General features: G+C 34.4%; 1 protein-coding gene across 4 annotated transcripts in view; it reads left to right on the top strand.

The window, feature by feature from the left end:
• hivep1 (HIVEP zinc finger 1) overlaps positions 1-22,052 on the top strand; it is a 96,682-nt gene that overhangs the window by 2,071 nt on the left and 72,559 nt on the right. For all 4 annotated transcript variants that reach the window (XM_087295223.2, XM_087295229.2, XM_087295224.2 and 1 more), the window contains exon 2: positions 4,483-4,646. In XM_087295223.2, coding sequence (XP_087151349.2) covers positions 4,607-4,646 — 40 coding nt within the window. In that variant the 5' untranslated portion in view covers positions 4,483-4,606. The remainder of the gene's footprint in view (positions 1-4,482; positions 4,647-22,052) is intronic.

Below are 22,052 nucleotides of genomic sequence, written 5' to 3'. Positions count from 1 at the left end.
GCACCACAATCCAGCCATCATTATGTTCTCTCAATACTGTAAACGTAACATTTAATTTCTAAAATAACGTATTGACATTCTGCAACTCACCGCACTGTTCCAGTTTCTAAACAATTTTCAGATTCCTGTAACATTCAGATTTGAGAATAATGTTGTTAAAATCCAATATTATAGTATATTCTATGTTTTAATTCTTTAGTAACATCCTGTCAAATTCTGCAGCAATATTCTGTTTTTAGAAATATGCAATATTCAATTTCTGCATGAAAATTCTGATTGTTTCAAGTCTTTTTTTGTAACATTCTGTTTTTATAAATATTTCATATTTAATTTGAGTTAAAATTCTGATTTTAGGTCTTTAAGTAACATTCTGTTCCTATCTAATATTCAATTTCTGTGTTAGAATCAGATTTTTTAAGCCTTTTTGTAACACTCTGGTTTTAAGAAGTCTCTTAGTAACATTCTGGTTTTAGAAATTTGAAATATGTAATTTCTGTGTTAAAATTCAGATTATTTTAAGCCTTTTTGTAACACTCTGGTTTTTAGAAATATGTAGTATAAAAATGTTGCATTAAAATTCAGATTTTTTAAAAGTCTTTTATAACATTCTGTTTTTAGAAATAAATATTACAGTTCTGCCATAAAATTAAGATTATTTTAAGTCTCTGTAACACTGTGGTTTTAGAAATATGTAAAATTACATTTCTGAATTAATATTCAGATTAGTTTTAAGTCTTTTTAGTAACATACTGTTTTTAGAAAAAAAACCATAACATTTCTGCTTTAAAATTCAGATTTTTTGAAGTCTCTTAGTAACATTCTGGTTTTAGAGATGTCATATTAAATTTCAACATTAAAATTCAGACTTTATAAAGTTTCTGTAACATTCTTTTCTAGAAAAATATATTCATTTTCTATGTTAAAATTCAGATTTTTTAAAAGTCTCATTTGTAATATTCTGTTTCTACAAATATGTAATATTCAATGTAATAATATTCAGATTTTTAAAGTCTTTTTAGTAGCATTGTGTTTTTAGAAGTATGTAATATTCAATTTCTGCTGCAACAATCAAATTTCTGACTGCTTCAAATCTCTTTAGTAACATTCAGATTAACATTTGACGTTATTATGTTAAACCACAATCCTGTCATATTCTAATTATAAAATGATGTCATTTTACATTAAAAGTCTTTTATAAAAAGACTTTTTATAAATAACCAAAAGATAATTTGTAATATTGTTCTGTAAGATTTCAATGTAATATTAAAACAAATATGTTAGATAAATTGAGTTTTACTATTTTATACTTCTCATAATGAAGAAACGATGCATTATTAGTACTTTTAAAATACATTTGTCACATTTTAGAAGATTTACAATGAATGAATAAACCAACAAAAGTGTTTAAAGATATACTCGGACCAACAACTTTTTATCTGGATAAATACATAAACAGTTGAAGTCAGAATTATTAGCACTCCTGTTAAATTTTAACTCTTTATATATTTTTTTAATTATATATGTTTAAATAGGCAAGTTAGGGTAATTTTAGGGTAAAAAATTGCTTGAGGTAAAAAGGACTACAAATATTGACCTTAAATGATTTAAAAATAATAAAAATTGCTTTTATCCTCGCCTAAATAAAATAAATTTCTCTAGAAGAGCAAAAATATTATCGGAAAAACTGTAAAAATTTCCATAAGTTATTAAATATCACTTGAGAAATATCAGAAAAATGCTAAATATTGCACAGGAGGGCGAATAATTTCCCCCCTTAACTGTATATCACCTCAAAACAGTAAAAGAAAACTGCAGCTCTCAAAATGTCAAGTGCGTTTCTCTGCGGGAAGACATGCAAATACACCCCACGTTCGACACAAGACGCCCTTTGTTTCCACGTTTAGGCGGTTTTGGTTTCTATATGGTTCTCAGCTGCACTGTAGCGTGAAGCAAACATCTGACAAGCCTCATGTGTGCATTCAGTGCCAGCGACGGGCAGATTCCAGCTCTCACTACATTACATTACATTACATAACGCTTACTACGAGTGTGCATGATTTCCCTCCGTGTGCAGCTCTACGCCAATGACATCACCTCCCCGAGGATTCGAACAAACACACACACATATACAGACGGCGCATGCACCAGGATTCACATGCATGCACACATACACTCCTAGAATACATTTTTTGATGCATTTATTTTAAGATAAACAGCTCCTACGCTTAAATAATGATGTTTTAAACTATTTATTTAAAATGAGCTCACACCACATAATTGTTCAGCTTTTTGGGGGCAGCTTAATTGTTTTATGTTTAAATTGTCAAAACTAATAAGTTAATTCCTTCATGTTGGCTCGACACTATTGTGTGGAAACCAGCATTTTTACAGTGTAGTAATGTGGAATAATTTCTTCAAGGGCAGGGATTGTCACCTATTGTCTCATTATGGGTAAAAATATTATTTTGTTTCTTCTTTTTTTAAGAATATGTGTAAATTCATCACATATTTTTATGTAACACATTTTTTTTTATATCTTTTTAATCAATTTAGTTCCTTGTTTTTTCTTCTTCTTATACTTGTTTCATTTTTGGTTTCTTTTACTTTTTGTTTTTGTAAAGCATTATGGTTAAAAACTATTTACTTTGTTTTCCAATCTGTTCAGGAGCTTTTATGCATACATATATGCATATATAAACATGAACTGTGATTTTATAGGCACATATATGACAATATTTGTGATAAACAAATGTTCCTGAAATATTTAAACTATTGTGGGCCATGTTTTGGTGCTACTTTATGTCAATAAAACTGTAAAAAGGAATTACTTCTAAAAGTGGGAGAAAAAAAAAAAAAATCCGGGGTCACCACAACGAAATGAACCGCCAACTTATCCAGCAAGTTTTTACACAGCGGATGCCCTTCCAGCGCAACCCATCTCTGGGAAACATCTACACACACACACACACACACACACACACACACACACACACACTACGGACAATTTAGCCTACCCAATTCACCTGTACCGCATGTCTTTGGACTGTGGGAGAAACCAGAGCACCCGGAGGAAACCCACGCGAATGCAGGGAGAACATGCAAACTCCACACAGAAACGCCAATTGAGCTGAGGTTTGAACCAGCGACCTTCTTGCTGTGAGGCGACAGCACTACCTACTGCGCCACTGCTTTGACATATATATATATATATATATATATATATACATACACACACACACATATATATATATATATATTGACCTTATTCTAAAATGCGGAAGTTCGCCTGTTTTCGCGATTGTCTTAGAACTTCCGATTCAGTCGCCTATGGGAGAAATGACTAGGAATAATAAACGGCAGAAAATGGCCAAACTACTTGCTCAACAAACAAATGTTTGCATGACTATACAGACCAAGTAGCATATTATAATATTAAATTGCAACATCAAGCAGCGTAACGAGCAGTTGTTAACGTCAAAAAATGAATGGAAGTGAATGTGACCGGAAGTCGCGAGACAAAAAGATTCAAATGGCAGCGCCTGCTCGTCAGCTGAGAATAAGGTGAATATATATATATATATATATATATATATATATATATATATATATATATATATTTATATATATATATATATATATATATATATATATATATATATATATATTTATATATTTATATATATATATATATATATATTTATATATTTATATATATATATATATATATATATATATATATTTATATATATATATATATATATATATATATATATATATATATATACACACACATACATACATACATACTGTACACACACACACACACATATATACATACATATATACACACACACACACACACACACACACACACACACTTATATATACATAGATATATACATACATATATATATATATATATATATATATATATATATATATATATAGATAGATAGACAGACAGACAGACAGACAGACAGACAGACAGACAGACAGACAGACAGACAGACACACACACACACACACACACACACACACACACACACACACACACACACACACACACACACACACACACACACACACACACACACACACACACACACACACATAAATACATATATATGTATATGTATGTATGTGTATATATATATATATATATATATATATATATTTATTGGGTAAAATGGGGTAAATATATATATATTTGCATTTTTAGAGTTTACTTTTAGATTACTACAGCAAACAATAATGTTTTTCTTAATGACATGCACAGATGAGTTCACAACAAAACTAGCAATGTGAGCTAACAAAATCAACATGATTAGCTTTGATTTCATGTGTACTTTAAGATTAGCAATCTGATTACACATGTGGATTCAGTCCACCTGAAAACATTCATCCTGACCGGCAACACTAGAGTATTAGGATGGTGTTTGTGGCTTTATTTCCTTCAGTTTACTTATCTCTCTTCTGTCCCAGATGTGCGGAGATCATCTTTTCTGTGTGGAATAGGAGATCGGCTTTCCTCGCATTCCAGCCAGCATCTTTCCTTATGATGTTTCACTGAGCCAGCGGAAAAAAAAAACACAAAACACCCAAGAAAATGCCACGTACCAAGCAGAACAACCCCAAAAACCTGAAAGGTAAGTGTTGGTTTTTTTATTTGACTAGTGTTTTAATGCGGTTCTCCTTTTTTGACTTCGACGCTGAATGTTGGTGAAAGTGAGGTGTTTGCTTGGTAAATAGACTAGTACATGGTTCCCAGTCAAACTGGTAGTCATTACGTGGCTTGGACTGTTTTGGTGTTGATTTTAATCACTCATTTTGTTTTCCGAAATTAGTCAGTTGTAAAATAGAAATTGAAAATCAGAAATGGAGTTTGACTTTCAGTAGTTTCTCTTATAATTATAATTTAAAGGAATGCTACGTTACCATTATTAATACATTTAGTCGATCTCCAGGTCTAGCGGGATCCATTTTAGCTTAGATTAGCAAAGTTCCTGTAGTTCCTGGAAAATTAGCCTTGAAAATAGCAACTTTTCTTTTTCCGTCAGTCTCAGTACACAATGTAACTATAAAAGGGTGAATGCTAATGGTCTAATCCGATTCAATGATCTATGCTAAGCTAAGCTAAAACTTTAGATTTCCTTTAAGTGAACACTTCACTTTTATAAAAAATAGGTCCACATAGATTTAAACAGTTGAGTTTTAACATTTTTAATCTCCGGGTTTGACGGAGCAATTTTAACTTACCTTAGCAAAGTTAATTAACAATTACGCTAGAATGTGAGTGTAGTTTCTAGAAATATTGTCCTAGAAAATAGCAGCTTCTCATTTTTTTTTTGTCAGGCTTTTTATATGATGTAACTACAAAAAAGTCAAGTTGTAAACATAAAAATTATCTAGACTTTTTTTTTTTCAGTGAGATGCTAATGGTCTAAAAGGATTCAATGCTTTATGCTAAGCTAAGTTAAAAGTATAATAGTTTCTCTTTAATGAGCACTGCACTTTTCTTTTATAAATGGGCTGATTTTATAAATAACGTAGAGTTAAACAATTGAGTTTTACCATTTTAATCTCGGCATTTGACGGGGAACAATTTTAGCTCATCTTAACAATTTTCCTTAACAATTATGCCAGGAAGAGAGTGTAGATCCTAGAAATATCGACCTAGAAATAGCAACTTTTCATTTTACGTCATTCTTAGTACACAATTAACTACAAAAACGTAAAGGTGTAAACAGGAAAATTATCTAAAAAACTTGTTTATTATTATTTTAGAGCTAGATGCTAATGGTCTAATCCAATTTAATGATCTATGCTAAGCTAAGCTAAATGAATAATAGGTTCCCTTTAAATGAATATTTAACTTTTTTCTTCATTTATTTAGAAAATAGGCTCATTTTATAAGCCACATTAAGTTTTAGCATTTTTAATCTCCAGGTTTGGCAAGGAAAATATTCAAAATTATATAAACTGTTTTTTTTTTTTTGTTTTTTGAGCTGATAATGAGATGCTAATGGTCTAATCAGATTCCATGATCTATCCTAAGCTAAGCTAAAAATATTATAGCTTCCCCTTTTGAACACAATGTAACTACAAAACTGTTACACAATGTAGCAAAAAAAAAAAGTCAAACTGTGAACAGGAAAATAATCTCAGCTCTTTTTTTTGTTTATTATTATTTTGAGCTAGATGCTAACGGTCTAATCTAATTCAATAATTTTTGCTAAGCTAAGCTAAAAGTGCTCCCACCAGACAGAGATTGGCCGAATGCATTCATAAACGGCAAAAACTAAACCGACTTCCTCTAGCAGACTTGTGGAATTAGAGTATTTCCTTAAAAAAGTGTAGTGTTTCTTTAGGTGACTCTAAAAAAAACAAAACATTGGCGCGTGACCTTGTGAAATCAATCAATCAATCGATGATTACAGTTTTAATGTATTTCTTGTCAAAACAGGAAGTCGTAATGGTGGCAGGGGGTGCTCAATATTCTTATTCTATAAAGCATTTGTGTGAATCAATATTTATTGATGTTGCTGGCGCTGGAAGAGGAAAGCAATGCATTTTAAGACTTGGTCAATGTTTTTGAGTACACTAGCATGTAGCCCACATCTGAAATGCCATTGTAGTTCATGTCATTTTCATAAAAAGGAAAAACACACTCGCTGTTGTACACTGTGTAGCAACCCAGATTTAGGAGTGTTTGGATAGTTTTTGCTTTGAGCTTGTCCAAACAACATGAATAATTTAGTTTGATTACAGAACAGCATACCACCAGAGACGGCTGTGACTTCTTTCCCAATATTAGTATTACTAAGTGAACCGAGGGACAAAATCATTTCCAATTTTTCTTTCAAGATCAAAGTAATTGCCGTACTGATTTTCTTATCCATTAAAGTTCATGAAGTTTTCATTACATCACTTAATTTAATAACATTAAAGCTTAAGATTTTACTGTTACCACTTTAGTCTCATAAAGAAATGGTGATCTTGAACATGGTAGATCACACGCAAGTGACGAAGACAAAACTAATAAATTAATATGCATTCATTCATTCATTTTCCTTCAGCTTAGTCCCTTTGTTCATCAGGGGTCACCACAGCAGAATGAGCTGCCAACTTATTCAGCATACGTTTCACACTTTCAGCTGCAACCCAGTACTGGGAAACACCCATACACATTCATTCACACACTAATAAACTACGGCCAATTTAGTTCATCCACAGTTTGCTGTCTAGAGTGGCTTTCTTAGGTACGACTTTTTTTTTCAAATCTTTCAAAGACACTTTTTGTTCATTCATTCATTTTCTTTTCAGCTTAGTCCCTTTATTAATCTGGGAAAGCCACAGCGGAATGAACCGCCAACTTATCCAGCACGTTTTTTTTACACAGCGGATGCCCTTCCAACCGCAACATCCACACACACACACTCATCCACACTCATAAACTACGGACAATTTAGCCTACCCAATTCACCTATAGTGCATGTCTCTGGACTGTGGGGGAAACCGGAGCACCCAGACGAAACCCACATGAACACGGGGAGAACGTGCAAGATCCAGGCAGAAACTGGCCCAGCTGGGGCTCGAACCATTGACCTTCTTGCTGTGAGGCAATAATGCTAACCACTGAGCCACCGTGTTGCCATTAATATACATTTAAATATTAAAAGATGTGACACAAAAACATCATCACGGAATTACTCATAATAAAAACAATGAAGTGATTTATTTGAAATGTAAAAACCAATCAACTTCAATAGCAATGGCTTTACTCACCTTTTTAAAGTAAGTGTGGTTTATTCATAAACTAGTTTCAAGAAGATCACATGCTTATGATCAACACCGCTGGCTCCTCATTAGCTCCGTAATCTGCCATATTAAATGATTACTGAAGCATTATAAATAACCAGAGTTTTTCACTCCAGTTACCTTTGTCTTGAAGTTTCCCCTCTTCCACCCTACTCCCACCCCTTTATTTTCCCGATAGGGCGGCACGATGGCCCAGTGGCTAGCACTGTTGCCTCACAGAAAGAACACCGCTGGTCCAACCACTTATCAGGCTGGTGGGTGTTTCTGTGCGGAGTTTACATGTTCTCCCCTTGTTCACGTGGGTTTCCTCCGGGTTCCCCGGTTTCCTCCCACCGTCCAAAAACATAAACCATAGCAATCGACTAAACCAAATTATCACCTAAGACGACCTTACTTTACACTTCTCACACGGCGACAAGCAGGGGAGTTCTCGAGACCTACCTGAGCTCAAACTCCCCTCTCGCCCTTCTAACGGGAGGGAGCCCCGGGCTCGAGGATATTACGAGTTCAGGACTCTCTCTCAGGACAGCATGCCAAATCCGCTTTATTGATTATCAGCTAAGTGTGCACTCTGGAAAGACAACTGATCACTTTAAAAGCAACAGGTTTACTTTTTTAAAAGGTAAATTAAACAAATCGCTTTTTACAGTGTACCAAGCACTTTGGGAGACTATCTAAACTTGAACTAATCTAACTACAACTATTCATTTTTTATTGTTTGGGATTTACACTTTTTTGTTTTTGCTTTTAATGTTTCCGTGATCTCTTCAATAAACTGCAGTAAGCATGCCGGTACATGCCATAATTGCACTCGCATGCATGACGTTACAGTGGAATCCCAGACATTTCCTTTTTAACAAGAATACCTCCACCTCAAAACCCAGCTGCTCAGTCTTTGTCTCGTCCAGGTTCTTCCTTGTTGGTAAAATGCATTTTGTTTTTAACAGAGAACATTAGAATCTGGAGAATGCGATGAGCTCTATAATTAAGCACGAGGTCATGGCTTTGGGCGAGCAGAACGAAAAATGCCACGCAACATTGTTTTGAAGGAACACAGAAAGTGTGAAAGAGATGCAAGGAGGAGGAACTGGAGAATTCCCTCTTGTGTGTGTGTTCAATTCAATTCAGCTTTATTTGTATAGTGCTTTTACAATGTAAATTGTGTCAAAGCAGCTTCACATAGAAGATCATAGTACACTGAAACAGTGTAGTTCAGTTTTCAGGGTTTAAGTTCAGTTCAGTTTAGCTCAGTTCAGTGTGGTTTAATAATCACTATTGAGAGTCCAAACACTGAAGAGCAAATCCATCGATGCGCAGCTCTACATACTCAAACCATGCAAGCCAGTGGCGACAGCGGTGAGAAAAAAGCGAAAGTGTAGAATTAAAAAACCTCGAGAGAAACCAGACTCAGTTGGGCACGACCATTTCTCCACTGGCCAAACGTCTTGTGCAGAGATGCAGTCTCAGCGGCGGAGGCTAGAAGCTGGACCTCAGTGAAGACTCATCTGTCCCTGGAGCGTCACAGGAATCAGTCTCATGCTCTCCACTCCTCCATGACCACCACAGCAGCTGCTCAGGATACAGCCTGGTCCAAGATATGGATACCTTGGGATCATCTCGTCGCTGGTCTTGAATCGGATCAGTGGCGCTGCATAGTCTAAAGGCCTCAGGATGAGTATCCCCAGGCGGAAATAGAGAATAAAGAGAATAATTAGCGTAGCTGCTGTTCATAGTGTATATAAACGAGATGCAGAAACCTGTGTGGAGCACAATTATGTGTCGTACCGCTAAGTGATGCACTGAGTGTATTCTTTACTAAACAGATAGGTCTTTAATCTAGTTTTGAATTGGGAGAGTGTGTCTGAACCTTGGACATTATCAGAAAGGCTATGCCACAGTGTAGGAGCCATAAACGAGAAGGCTCGACCTCCTTTACTTGACTTTGCTATTCTTGGTACTACCAGAAGCCCTAAGTTTTGAGATCTTAAAGAGCGAGTTGGATTGTAGCGAGACAGAAGGTTGGTTAGATAAACAGGAGCTAGATTATTTAAATCTTTATAGGTAAGTAGCAATATTTTAAATTCAATACGAAACTTAACAGGCAGCCAGTGTAAGGTGGATAAAATTGGGGTCATATGATCATATTTTCTAGACCTGGTTAAAAACTCTGGCAGCTGCATTTTGTTCTAGCTGAAGTTTGTTAATAGAGGATGCTGGGCAGCCAGCGACCAGAGCATTACAGTAATCCAGCCTAGAGCTCATAAAAGCATGGACTAGCTTTTCTGCATCAGAGATGGATAGCATACTTCGTAACTTAGCAATATTTCTCAGATGAAAGAAGGCAGTTTTTGTGAAATGGGATGCATGATTTTCAAAAGGGTTAATTGCTGTCTAATATGACACCCAGATCATACATACATGCGTGTGTGCGTGCGTGCATGCATGTGCATTCATGTGTATGCGTGTTTATGTGCGTGTTCTCATGTGCTTACATATGTGTGCGTGTTTGCGTGCCTGTGCATATGTGCAAGTGTGTGTGTAGTTGTGCGTGTGAGTGTGTGTGGAAGGATGTGTTCATGTGCGTGTGTGCGCGCGAATGTGCGTACACGCGTTCATGTGCACGTGTTTGCATGCATATGTGCAAGCCTTTGTGCGCGCGTGTGTGTATGTGTGTGCGAGTATGTGCGTTCATGTGCATGCATGCGGGGGTGTGTGTGCGTATGTGCAAGCATGTGTGCGCATGTGTGTAGGTGTGCGTGCCTGAGTGAGTGCGGGTGTATGCGTATGCATGCACGTGTGCATTTATGTGTGTGTGCGCATACGCCTACATGTGTGTGCGTGCGTGTATGCGTGTGCAATTGGATGTGTGTGCGTAAGTGTATGTGTGTAGCTATGTGTGCGGACGTGTGTGCGGGTTTACGTGCGTGTGCGTATGTGCAAGCATGTGCGGATGTGTGTGTGTGTAGGTGTGCGTGCATGCGAGTGAGTGTGTGCGTGCGGGTTTAAGCATGGGCATGTGTGTGTGAGCACACGTGCATACATGCGCATTTGCTTACATGTGCGTATGTGCAAGCATACGCGTGTGTATGTGTCTGTAGATGGGTGCCTGCGAGTGCATGTGTGCGTGTGCATGTGTGCGTGTGCATGTGCGTAAATGTGTGCGTATGTGTGCGCAAGCGTGTGTGCGCGCACATTATATATAAGTATATATATATATATATATATATATATATATATATATATATATAAATAAATAAATATATATATATATATATATATATATATATATATATATATATATATATATATATATATATATGTGTTTGTGTGTGTGTGTGTGTGTGTGTGTGTACGTGTTTTTGTGACATATCAGGACACAAATCTGTATAATGACATGGGTATGACACAGGTATTACAAAAAGGAGGTGAAATATGAGGACATTGGTGACGTCCTCATTTCTCAAAATGCGTATAAATCACACTGAATGAGTTTAATCAGAGAGTAAAGCTGCACACAGTCTCCTGTGATGGTTGGGTTTAGGGGTGGGGTGGGGTGAGGGCAATATAATATACAGTTTGGACAGTATAAAATGAATGGAAACCTATGTAATGTCCCCACTTTTCACAAAAACAAACATGTGTGTGTGTGTGTGTGTGTGTGTGCGCGTGTATGTATGTGTGTGTGTGTTTGGTGTCCTGGAGACTGAGATGACCTGTGTCTATCAGCTGAACACACCCTCATCATAATCCAGTCAGACACTGAGAGCTCAACAGCACAAAGCTCTCATTGTTCTCGGAGCTCTTCCGTGTGTGTAGGGTGTATTTACTGTCAGGTAATGCATGTTGAAATCGTCGCCAGTTGCAAACTCAGCCAACAAGTAAGCTTGCATTGTGTTGTGTGCATCTCGTGTCTGCAGAGCACAGCAGGAATGCTTCAGTGACGCAGTTTGCAGGTAAACGCTCAGGAAGTAAGGAACTTCTTTTCCCCAGTCAAACCCAATGTTTACTTTAGTGAAACAGCTGGTCTCCAAGCACACGACGCTCGCATTACGTCACTCTCTTGGCCCTTATGTCACCTGTTTTTCTAACTTTTTAGTTCCTGTGTTATTTTGCCAGACACCAATCAGCACAGATTTTGTTTTGCATTTAAAGGGGCAGTACACCTAAAACTGTAAATTATCTCATCATTTACTCAGCCTGTCACAAACCCGTTGGGGTTTATTTCTTGTTTTGCGCACAAAAGATGATATTTTGAAAAATGTTGAAAATCTGACACCACTGACTTTCATAGTATTTGTTTTCCCTGCTATGTAATTGGTTTATTCTGAGCTTTCTGCTAAATATCTTTGTGTTTAACTATTCTTTGTGTAAATCAATTGAGTAAAATAGTTTTTATGGTCCTTTAAAATGATATTATAATATTATGTTATTATATTATGTTATTATAATTTTTATTATATTATCATATTAGTTATATTATACTGAACTTTGAGGAACTTTTATTCTGTTGAGTGTTGACACTTTTAAAATAGTTTTTACATATTTTGAGTGTTAGTTTTTATCTAAATATTAGGGCGGAGCGATATATTATAAATTATTATCGATAGTCGGCTTTAAAAATATATCCATATCCAGTTAAATTGAATATTGATGGTAAAAAGTGTTGCATTAAATTTAACCATTCTAGCTAAAGGAATAGTAACTTTTAAGTTTTTAACATTGTTTTTTTATGTTATTTAAATGTGATTCTGTGGTAGTTTATGCACATTTATTATTTGTTTTGTACCTAATTATAAATGTTGGAGATTATATTAGTATTTTTGTCTTTTATTTTTTATTTGTTTACTCTGCCTTCACGTCATTGCAAAACTTGGACATTTTTATTACACAAAATCTGCAAAACCGTTTTTGTTTTTACTCATGTTAGTGAACTATGACTTCACTTTTGATTCGTTCATTTATATATACAGTTAAAGTCAGAAGTATTAGCCCCCCTTTGATTTTTTTATTATTATTATTTTTTTTATTTCCCAAATGATGTTTAACAGGGCAAGGAAATTTTCACAGTATGTCTGATAATATTTTTTCTTCTGGAAGAAGTCTTATTTTTTTATTTCGGTTAAAATAAAAGCCATTAATAATTTTTTAAACACCATTTAAGGACAATATTATTAGCCCCTTTAAGCAATTTTTATTTGATAGTCTACAGAACAAACCATCATTATACAATAACTTGCCTAATTACTCTAACCTGCCTCGTTCACCTAATTAACCTAGTTAAGCCTTAAAATGTCACTTTAAGCTGTATAGAAGTGTCTTGAAATGTATCTAGTCAAATGTTATTTACTGTCATCATGGCAAAGATAAAATAAATCAGTTATTAGAGATGAGTTATTAAAACTATCATGATTAGAAGTGTGTTGAACAAATCTTCTCTTCGTTAAACAGAAATTGGAGGAAAAATAAACGGGGGCTAATAATTCTGACGTCAACTGTATATCCTAAGAAAGCTAATAATATTATATATAAGTCAGATTTGTGTCTGTGTGCAAATGATTTGTTAGGATTGCCTAGAGATAAAAAACAACAACAACAACAACAACAAATCTCCAGTTTCCAAAGCAATGTAAATTAGTCATCTCCTGTAGTCTACTTCCTTTAAACATGTTGCGCTTTCCTGCATTCCTTGTTTATTTACATGCACAGCAACCATAACGCATCTCTCTTTGTAAGTGTGGGAGTCGCGTTAAACGTCAGTGCATGTTGGCCTTAAGAAGCATCATTTTAATAGACACTGTATGACCGTAGGCGGTAAAATTGCGGCGTACCAATGCAGGATGTTTCTCCTGCAGGCCTTCCTCTGCTTCCCATTTCTGAAGCGCCATTAAAATACGTTCTCAGTCTGAACCGACCTGCTTTAGACTAACACTTCACCCACACACAGGTGCCGCAGACTCTTGCAGTGTGTGTTGGTTGGAAATGACCGCAAAACGCGGAATTGGAAAAGCCCTTCTAAGAGGCAGCCCACTTGTGTAAAACCGTGAGGAGAATGCATCATTTCAATATTTTAAATTTGATATACATTGTTTTTGCTAGTGCACATTGTTATTCTTTAGGTGAAAAAGCACGCACGTCAATCTAAACTGGGTGTTCGGCCCAACAACAAGAGTACGAAATAAATGCATAAAGGTGGCAAAAGCTCCAAAAATATACACTTATCAATTAACTCAAAAGGCTAACACAATTATTTTAAATAAACAGTTTGATCAAGCTGCATTTTTTGTGAAGGTAGGAATACAGCAGGATGTTTATCTGAAACATAAAACAAAACATATTTCCCCAGGTAAAAAAAAGTGCACTAAAATGCACTTTATTTAAGTATACTTAGTACACTTTTCAGTAATGTACTAAAAGTGCTCTATTTTCGCACACTAATTTTGTATTTAATGTACTAAAAGATAGTAAAAATTGAACTAAAATGTGCTTTTAGCATACTATATCTGTATTTTAAATATATATATATATATATATATATATATATATATATATATATATATATATATATATATATATATATATATATATATATATATATATATATATATACATTTAGTTACAACTAGAAATACACTTGAACCCTACTTTTAAACATTTAAATATATTTATGACTGAGCCGAGGTAAGAACCAGCGGCCTTCTCACAGCGACCTTCTTGCTGTGAGGCGACAGCATTACCTACTGCGCCACTGCCTCGCCAGAGGTCATTCAAATAAATCAAATAAATAAATAAATATTATTACGCTAGAGCAGTGGTTCTCAAATGTTTTTCATCAAGTGCCACCTCAGAAAAAAGTGGTCTTTGCAAGTACCATCATAATGAGCAGTATTGAAATACAGTAGCGTATTAGGTCCAGTAAAGCAGCTAAAACTCTGTACAGTTTAAAAGCAAGGCAGATTAGTTCCTATTATTAAGAACATTTAAATTAAAATGTGCTTTTAAAAGTTTAAAAAACGGTAGGTTACTGTTCTTAAAAAGTAAAAAAAAACTACAAAACTCCTGGTTTATCAGTAGCTGGAAATGTTGCCTGGACCTCATAAATTTAGACTTTATGTCATCAAATTCATATATAAATCATTTTTGATAATTCATTTAAATATATGTCGCATGTACATTTGACATATTTGATTCATCCGTGTACTACTAGTGGTACACGTACCACAGTTTGAGAACCACTGCGCTAACTTTATAAGCTTTAACTTTATAACGCAAAATCCAAATTATGCACGCATATTAATACAGTGGTTCTGCGTCAGTTAAATCAGTTGACTGTTAAAATTAAAAATTTTAACCCAACTTGTTTAGTTATAATATAAATAACCAAATAAAGGTGATAAATAACCCAACAAAGCACCAAATATTTAACCCAACTGGTTGAGTTATTAATAAATAACCCAATAAAGGTTAAAAATAACTCAACAATGCACCAAATATGTTTAACTCAACCATTGGGTTAATTAATAACTCAACATTTTTTTGAATCCTGGCTGGTCCAGTTAGCATCTCTGTGTGGAGTTTGCATGTTCTCCCCGTGTTGTTGTGGGTTTCCTCCACAGTTCAAACACGTGCGGTATTGGTGAATTGGATTAACTAAATTGCCCATAGTGTATGGGCGTGTGTATAAATGTGAGAGTGTATGGGGGTTTCCCATTATAGGGTTGCAGTTGAAAGGGGCATCTGTTGCGTAAAATATATGCAGGAGTAGTTGGTGGTTCATTCTGCTGTGGTGACCCCTGATAAACAAAGGACTACGTTAAAGGAAATTGAGTGAAATGAATATTTCAGATTCGCAAACGTATAGACGGTGCCCTCTAGTGGATTTGTCACCCCAAACGTGCAATGAAATATACCCAGAGCATTGTATTTTACGTATCTCTAAAATGTAATGCACTCAAATCACTGAAATCTTGAGGGTGTTTTTGGGGACAACTTAATTGTTTTATGTTCGGTCCACTAAAATGTGTAAAAACAGTTAAGCTAACTTAAATTCTTCATGTTGTCCCAACACAAATCACACAAAAGCATTTATTACAGTGTGTAAGCAACATTTCCAATGAGCATGAGTTGGGTAATTCAGAGTGACACTTTGAAGCCACCAGGGTATATGTTTTACCCAGAATGCCCTATTTTTTGTGACCTGACAAACCTGTTAATAATCGACTCTGGGTTTGTTCACTGACCTCCTGAGAGTGATTGTGTAACCCGGAGCGGTGCTGATAATCTCAGGCGTCCCGTGCGTTGGGTTTTTCAGCGCTGTGATGGATGGCTCTGTCGTTTTTAAATAGTTTTTTTGTGACAGATGCCAGTGTTTGTGTCTTCATTCGGTCTGATGTTTCCTGTTGGTGCAGGATGAGACAACCCTCCTGAAGGAATAGCAGGGCTGAGAGACAAGCGTAGTATCTGCATCGAGTGTTTGTGACGGGTTGTGAGACGGAGGAGGTTGATTCGATGTCCTCTTGCATGACTGAGCCACGTCTGACGTCAAACTGACTCTCCGGAGGAGTTTGTGTATGTATATACAGTCGAAGTCAAAATTATAAACCCTCCTGTGAATTTCTTTCAAATATTTCCCAAATGATGTTTAACAGAGGGAGGAATTTTTCACAGTATTTCCTATAATCTTTTTTCTTCTGGAGAAAGTCTTATTTGTTTTATTTTGGCTAGAATAAAAGCAGTTTTTAATTTAAAAAACAAACATTTTAAGGTGAATATCAGTAGCCCCCTTAAGCTGTATTTGTTTTCGATAGTCTACAGAACAAACTATCGTTTTACAATGACTTGCCTACAATAAACTTGCCTAATTAATCTAATTAAGCATTTAAAGGGCACCTTTGGTGAAAAATCTACATTTCAAGCTGTTTGGACAGACATGTGTGTAGGTGTAGTGTATAGGCCGTCATATTGGGATGATATAAACACACTCAGTGTTTTTTTTTTTAATTTAACAACATAAAAACGATGGAGCAAAAGGAGCTGTTTTCAGAGCGACCGCAACTTGACGTAGGAGTGAGGTCCCCCCGCCAATTGATTTACAGGCGCACATCACCATATCCTCAGTTTGTTGTTTCACGTCCGCCATTTTCAGCATGTGAGTCAAATCGCTCTATTTTTATGATGTAAGGCTCATTGGGCTCAACACAAGATCAAAATTCTCCACATGATCGCTCTAATCGGGATTATTGTTTGTAACTTTAGGTGGGTTTGCAATGCTTAGAATTCTACACATAGGTTTCTATCAGGGTACACACAACGGCGCTTCAAGTCGCAGGCTGTCCGCGATGCCCAGCCACGATTCGGGACACTTCATGTTTCTACTACGCCACAGAGCGCCGTCTAAATAGTTTAATTTTAAATAACATCCGAATGTACGTGTCTGAGTGTGCTGTGTCGCGGCTCTCTGGTGCCTCAGTCAAAGTTAATTCAGTGTGCGTGGTTATTAATCTCTGTGTAAAAGCTCAGAACTTTAAACTGGCACATAGTTGGCTGTAAAACTATACAGACGCAAATGATTGTGTACTCTCTGCTTGGTTTGTGTCCGAGTTTTTGTTATTTAGTGTTTTTTGTCTGTTGTGTTTATTTTGTCTTTTGTGATTTTGTTTTGTTTTTTGTTTTGGGTTTTTAGTTGTTGTTTTGTTTTGTTTGTTTTATTTTGTGTTTTTTGTTTTGTTTGTTTTATTTTGTGTTTTTGTTTTGTTTGTTTTATTTAGTTTTTTGTTTGTTTTATTTTGTGTTTTTTGTTTTGTTTGTTTTATTTTGTGTTTTTTGTTTTGTTTGTTTTATTTCGTGTTTTTTGTTTTGTTTGTTTTATTTTGTGTTTTTTGTTTTGTTTGTTTTATTTTGTGTTTTTTGTTTTGTTTGTTTTATTTTGTGTTTTTTGTTGTTTTATTTTGTGTTTTTTATTTTTATTTTTAATTTTTTGTTTGTTTTGTGTTTTTTGTTTTATTTTGTGTTTTTTGTTTTGTTTGTTTTATTTTGTTTTTTTTTGTTTTTTTGTTTTTTGTTTTGTTTTATTTGTGTTTTTTGTGTGTTTTTTTATTTTGTTTTTTGTTTGTTGAGTTTTTTTTTGTTTTATTGTATTTTATTTTTTGTTTTTTATTTTATTTTTTGTTTTCTTTGATGAACTTTAAACTAGCACACAGTTGACTGTAAAACTATGCAAAGACACAAGTCCGAGTCGTACATGTACGGCTGAATGCTGGTCCTCTCAATCATGTAGTAATCATGTCTCTCTGTCTGCCTGTCTGCTGCAAACACAAAGTGGGGGAGCTCTTGGCTTTGCCCCCTTTGTTACGTTGGGCGGGAAGTCGAAACTAATTTTCATGTGAAGCAACACGCCCCTAAAACAGTGAGCTGTGTACACGCCCCCAAAATAACACTTTTTAACACATTATAATAAAAATCTGAACTGTGTTTTGAACTGAACCTAAATTGGCACACTCAGAAGAACCATAATATTAATATTAAATCATAAAAAAGGGGTAAACTATGTGCCCTTTAAATGTCACTTTAAGCTGTATAGAAGTGTCTTGAAAAATATCTAGTCAAATATTATTTACTGTCATCATGGCAAAGATCAAATAAATCCGTTATTAGAGATGAGTCAATAAAACTATTATGTTTATTAATGTGTTGAAAAAATCTGCTCTCCGTTAAACAGAAATCAGAAAAAAATGATAAACGGGTGCTAATAAGTCAGGGGGGCTAATAATTCTGACTTCAACTGTATGAAGTATACAATTTGAATTAGGTTATGCTCTTTCTGGGTACATTCCTACAAGTTATTCATGTACGTTTTCATCCCACAATAACTGTTTTATTTCCAAAGGTCAACAGTTATTCCTCATAACAACACTCGCTGAATGAAGCCCAGTATGATGAACGTTTATTGTGTAATTGGCATGATTTGTGTGGAGGAGATGCAGCGGTGGAGCGTCTTTCTGAATGGTGTTGGTTGTTTTCCTCATGTGTTTCCCCGGGGCTGCAGTTTTTCGGCCCTTCTGACTCCCCACAAGCCTCAGAGGTCAAAAGGTCAGGCTCAGGGTTAGGAAGGGGTCATAAACTCAATGTAGGGCTTATGTCTCTAATCCCAGACACATAAACATCCTGAAGTTATTTTCGGTCAAAAGTTAAATGTTTCTGGCATCCCTGTTCTGTTTATAGCATGTCTAATGTAAAGCTTCTGCTGCAGATGATGTGAGGTCAGTACATCGAGACCATGTTTCACCAGGTGAAGTCAGGATTATTTATCTTTGCCATGATGACAGGACAAAATATTTGATTACATATTTTTTAAGATACTAGTATTCAGATTAAAGTGACATTTAAAAGCTTAACTAGGTTGATTAGGCAAGTTAGGGTAATTAGGCAAATCATCGTATACCAGTGGGTTGTTCTGTATCCAAAACAAATATTGCTAAAGGGGGCTAATAATAATAATAATAATAATAAAAACATTAAAAACACCTTTTTTTATAGCCGAAATAAAACAAATAAGACTTTCTCCAGAAGAAAAAATATTATTGGAAATACTATGAGAAATTTACAGGAGGGCGAATAATTCTGACTTCAACTGTACTTATCTGTGTTACTTCATGAGTGCACGAATCATGCTTTTCAGGCCTGATCTCAAAGAAAGTGAAATTTGCTGTGAATGAACTGATAGTGAAATCAAAGCAGTGCATTCCTGTAGCGATATCACACAGACATTTGTCAGATAGCAGAGCAAGGTTTCCCCCCTGTTCTGTTTCCTCCTTGTTGTTTTTGTTTGTTGTGGTGTCCGAGGTATTAAGCTTTAGTATCCAATGCTGGAATTGTTTGATAACTGTTGTGTAAGGTTTTAGTTTCATTATTTTGTGTCTCTTTCTTTGTTTTGGTTTGTTTTTTTTGTTCTGTTTTGTGTTTTTTTTATTTTATTTTATTTTATTTTGTGTTTGTGTTGTGTTTGTTTTGTTTTGTGTTGTGTTTTTTTTTTTGCTTTTAATTTGTTTTCGGTATTTCTGCTTTTGTTTTGTTTAGTTTTATTTTGTTTTTGTTTTGTGTTTTTCGTTTAGTTTTGTGTTTTTTGTTTTATTTTTTTTTTTGTTTTGTGTTTTTGTTGTGTTTTTAGTTTTGTAATTGTAACTTTTAGTTTTTGTTTTGTGTTGTTTTGTTGTGTTTTGCTTTATGTTTTTTTGTTTAGTTTTTTTGTTATTTAGTGGTTTTGTCTGTTGTGTTTTTTGTTGTTTTGTTTATTTTATTTTGTGTTTTTGTTTTGTTTTTTATTTATTTATTTTTTTGTTTTATTTTATTTTATTTTTTGTTTTGTGTTTTTTGTTTTGTTTTGAGTTTTTAGTTTTGTTTTGTTTTTAGTTTTTAGTTTTGTTTTTGTTTTATTCTATTTTTTGTTTTGTGTTGTTTTTTTATTTGTTTTGTTTTTTGAATTGTGTTTTATTTTGTGTGTTTTGTTTTGTTTTGTATTTTATTTGCTGAAACAGTTTTGTAAAATTATACACACAAACACTATATTATTTTTATTATTTTATTTTAATAATTATTATTAATATTATTATTATTATTTTGTATTCATTATTATATTATTTATTTTGTTATAATTAGGTATTATTTTATCCTGTTTACCCTGTAATTTTTCAAAGAGTGCAGTAAAGCAATGCATCATGATTGCTTTTTTCATATTGGTAATTTAAATGTAAAAAAAATATTCCCTTTTATCATATTAGCAAATTATAATAATGAAGGAATATGTGACACTTAAGGGTGCAGTGATGATGCTGAAAAATCAGCTTTGTATCAAAGAAATAAACAATATTTTAAAAATATGTTCATATAGAAAATAATTGTTTTAAATTGTCATAATATTTGAAAATGTTTCTGTGTCAAAGTGTTTTTAATTCAGTTAATGTAGATTTTATTATGTGTTTTAATATTTCTAAAATCTCAATTATTGCAAACTTTGAGTTTCCTAATCTATTTGAGATCATAAAAAATTATAATCTAAAATACACAGAATACTTTATCAGTTTTTAAGTAAAGAATAATAGTCTTCTCACATCTACTATAATTTCTCAAATCACATCCTTCTTTCAAGCTTTTACACCATGACCACCAAACAGCTCAGATTTATGGTTTTTAGTCATCCTAAATATTTTAGTTCATTCATAAGACTTTATTAGAGGGTGCCAAAAATTTCGAACGCTAACCAAACTTCACTCCAGGTCTTCAGCCCTTTATCTAGCTCTGGGTTGTATCTATAGGTTACTCTGGTAACTGTTTATCTGACGCTGCGATGGAATTGTGTTGTGGCTTCAGATGGCAGGATTTTTTTACCTGTTGTGTCATGCTTATGAGGGCAAACCAGTATTTCCACGCTTTACTGTACGCTTTGAATATGTGAAACTCATGCTTGTTCTCTCTTTCTCTTGTTCCCTGCGGCTGGAATCGCCCTCCGTTTTAGCAACAGTAACTAAAACAGATGCGCAGTAACAGGTTCAGCCATGTCTGTTTGGCTCCCTGCAAAACATACTGAGAAATTTAAGAGTCTGTGTGTGTTTTTGCACTTTTTTTTTCAATATCCCAGTAGGGGCTTAAACTTGAATGTGCACAGACTTATGGGGACTTGTCACTGTGGGGACCAAAATTGAAGTTCTCATGTAAACATGCTTTTAAATCACACAGAATGAAGTGTTTTGAAAATGTAAATAAACACATTGTTTTCAAATATTTCCCAAATTATGTTTAACAGAGCAAGGAATTTTTCACAGTATTTCCTATAATATTTTTTTCTTCTGGAGAAAGTCTTATTTGTTTTATTTAGGCTAGAATAAAAAATGTTTAAATTTTTTTTAACCACTTAAACTCTGCGGAAATGGTACCGGGTCCTTGACGTCATCGACATTCGCTTTAAGATTTAAATGGCTAGCATTGCACCAGACCCCCGAAAGTGGTTTCGTTTGAAAGTGTAGAATCTATATTTTATGCACATATGCATCACTTTGGTTTTTATTCTACTGTACAAAAGTTATTTACACTTAAATACACAGTATTTTGGATACCCGAGCTGGGTATTGAACATTGGTTAATTTTCATATTTTTCATATGACACATGTACAAGTTATAGCTCAAATGAAAGCTCTTGCCGGTGCTTATATGGTTCTAGCATTCTTTTTACTGAACTATATTCA

This window comes from Danio rerio, chromosome 19 (assembly GCF_052040795.2).
Source record: "Danio rerio strain M-AB ecotype USA chromosome 19, GRCz13ab, whole genome shotgun sequence".
Taxonomy (NCBI): Eukaryota; Metazoa; Chordata; class Actinopteri; order Cypriniformes; family Danionidae; genus Danio; species Danio rerio.
This window is presented reverse-complemented; position numbering and strand designations above follow the sequence as displayed.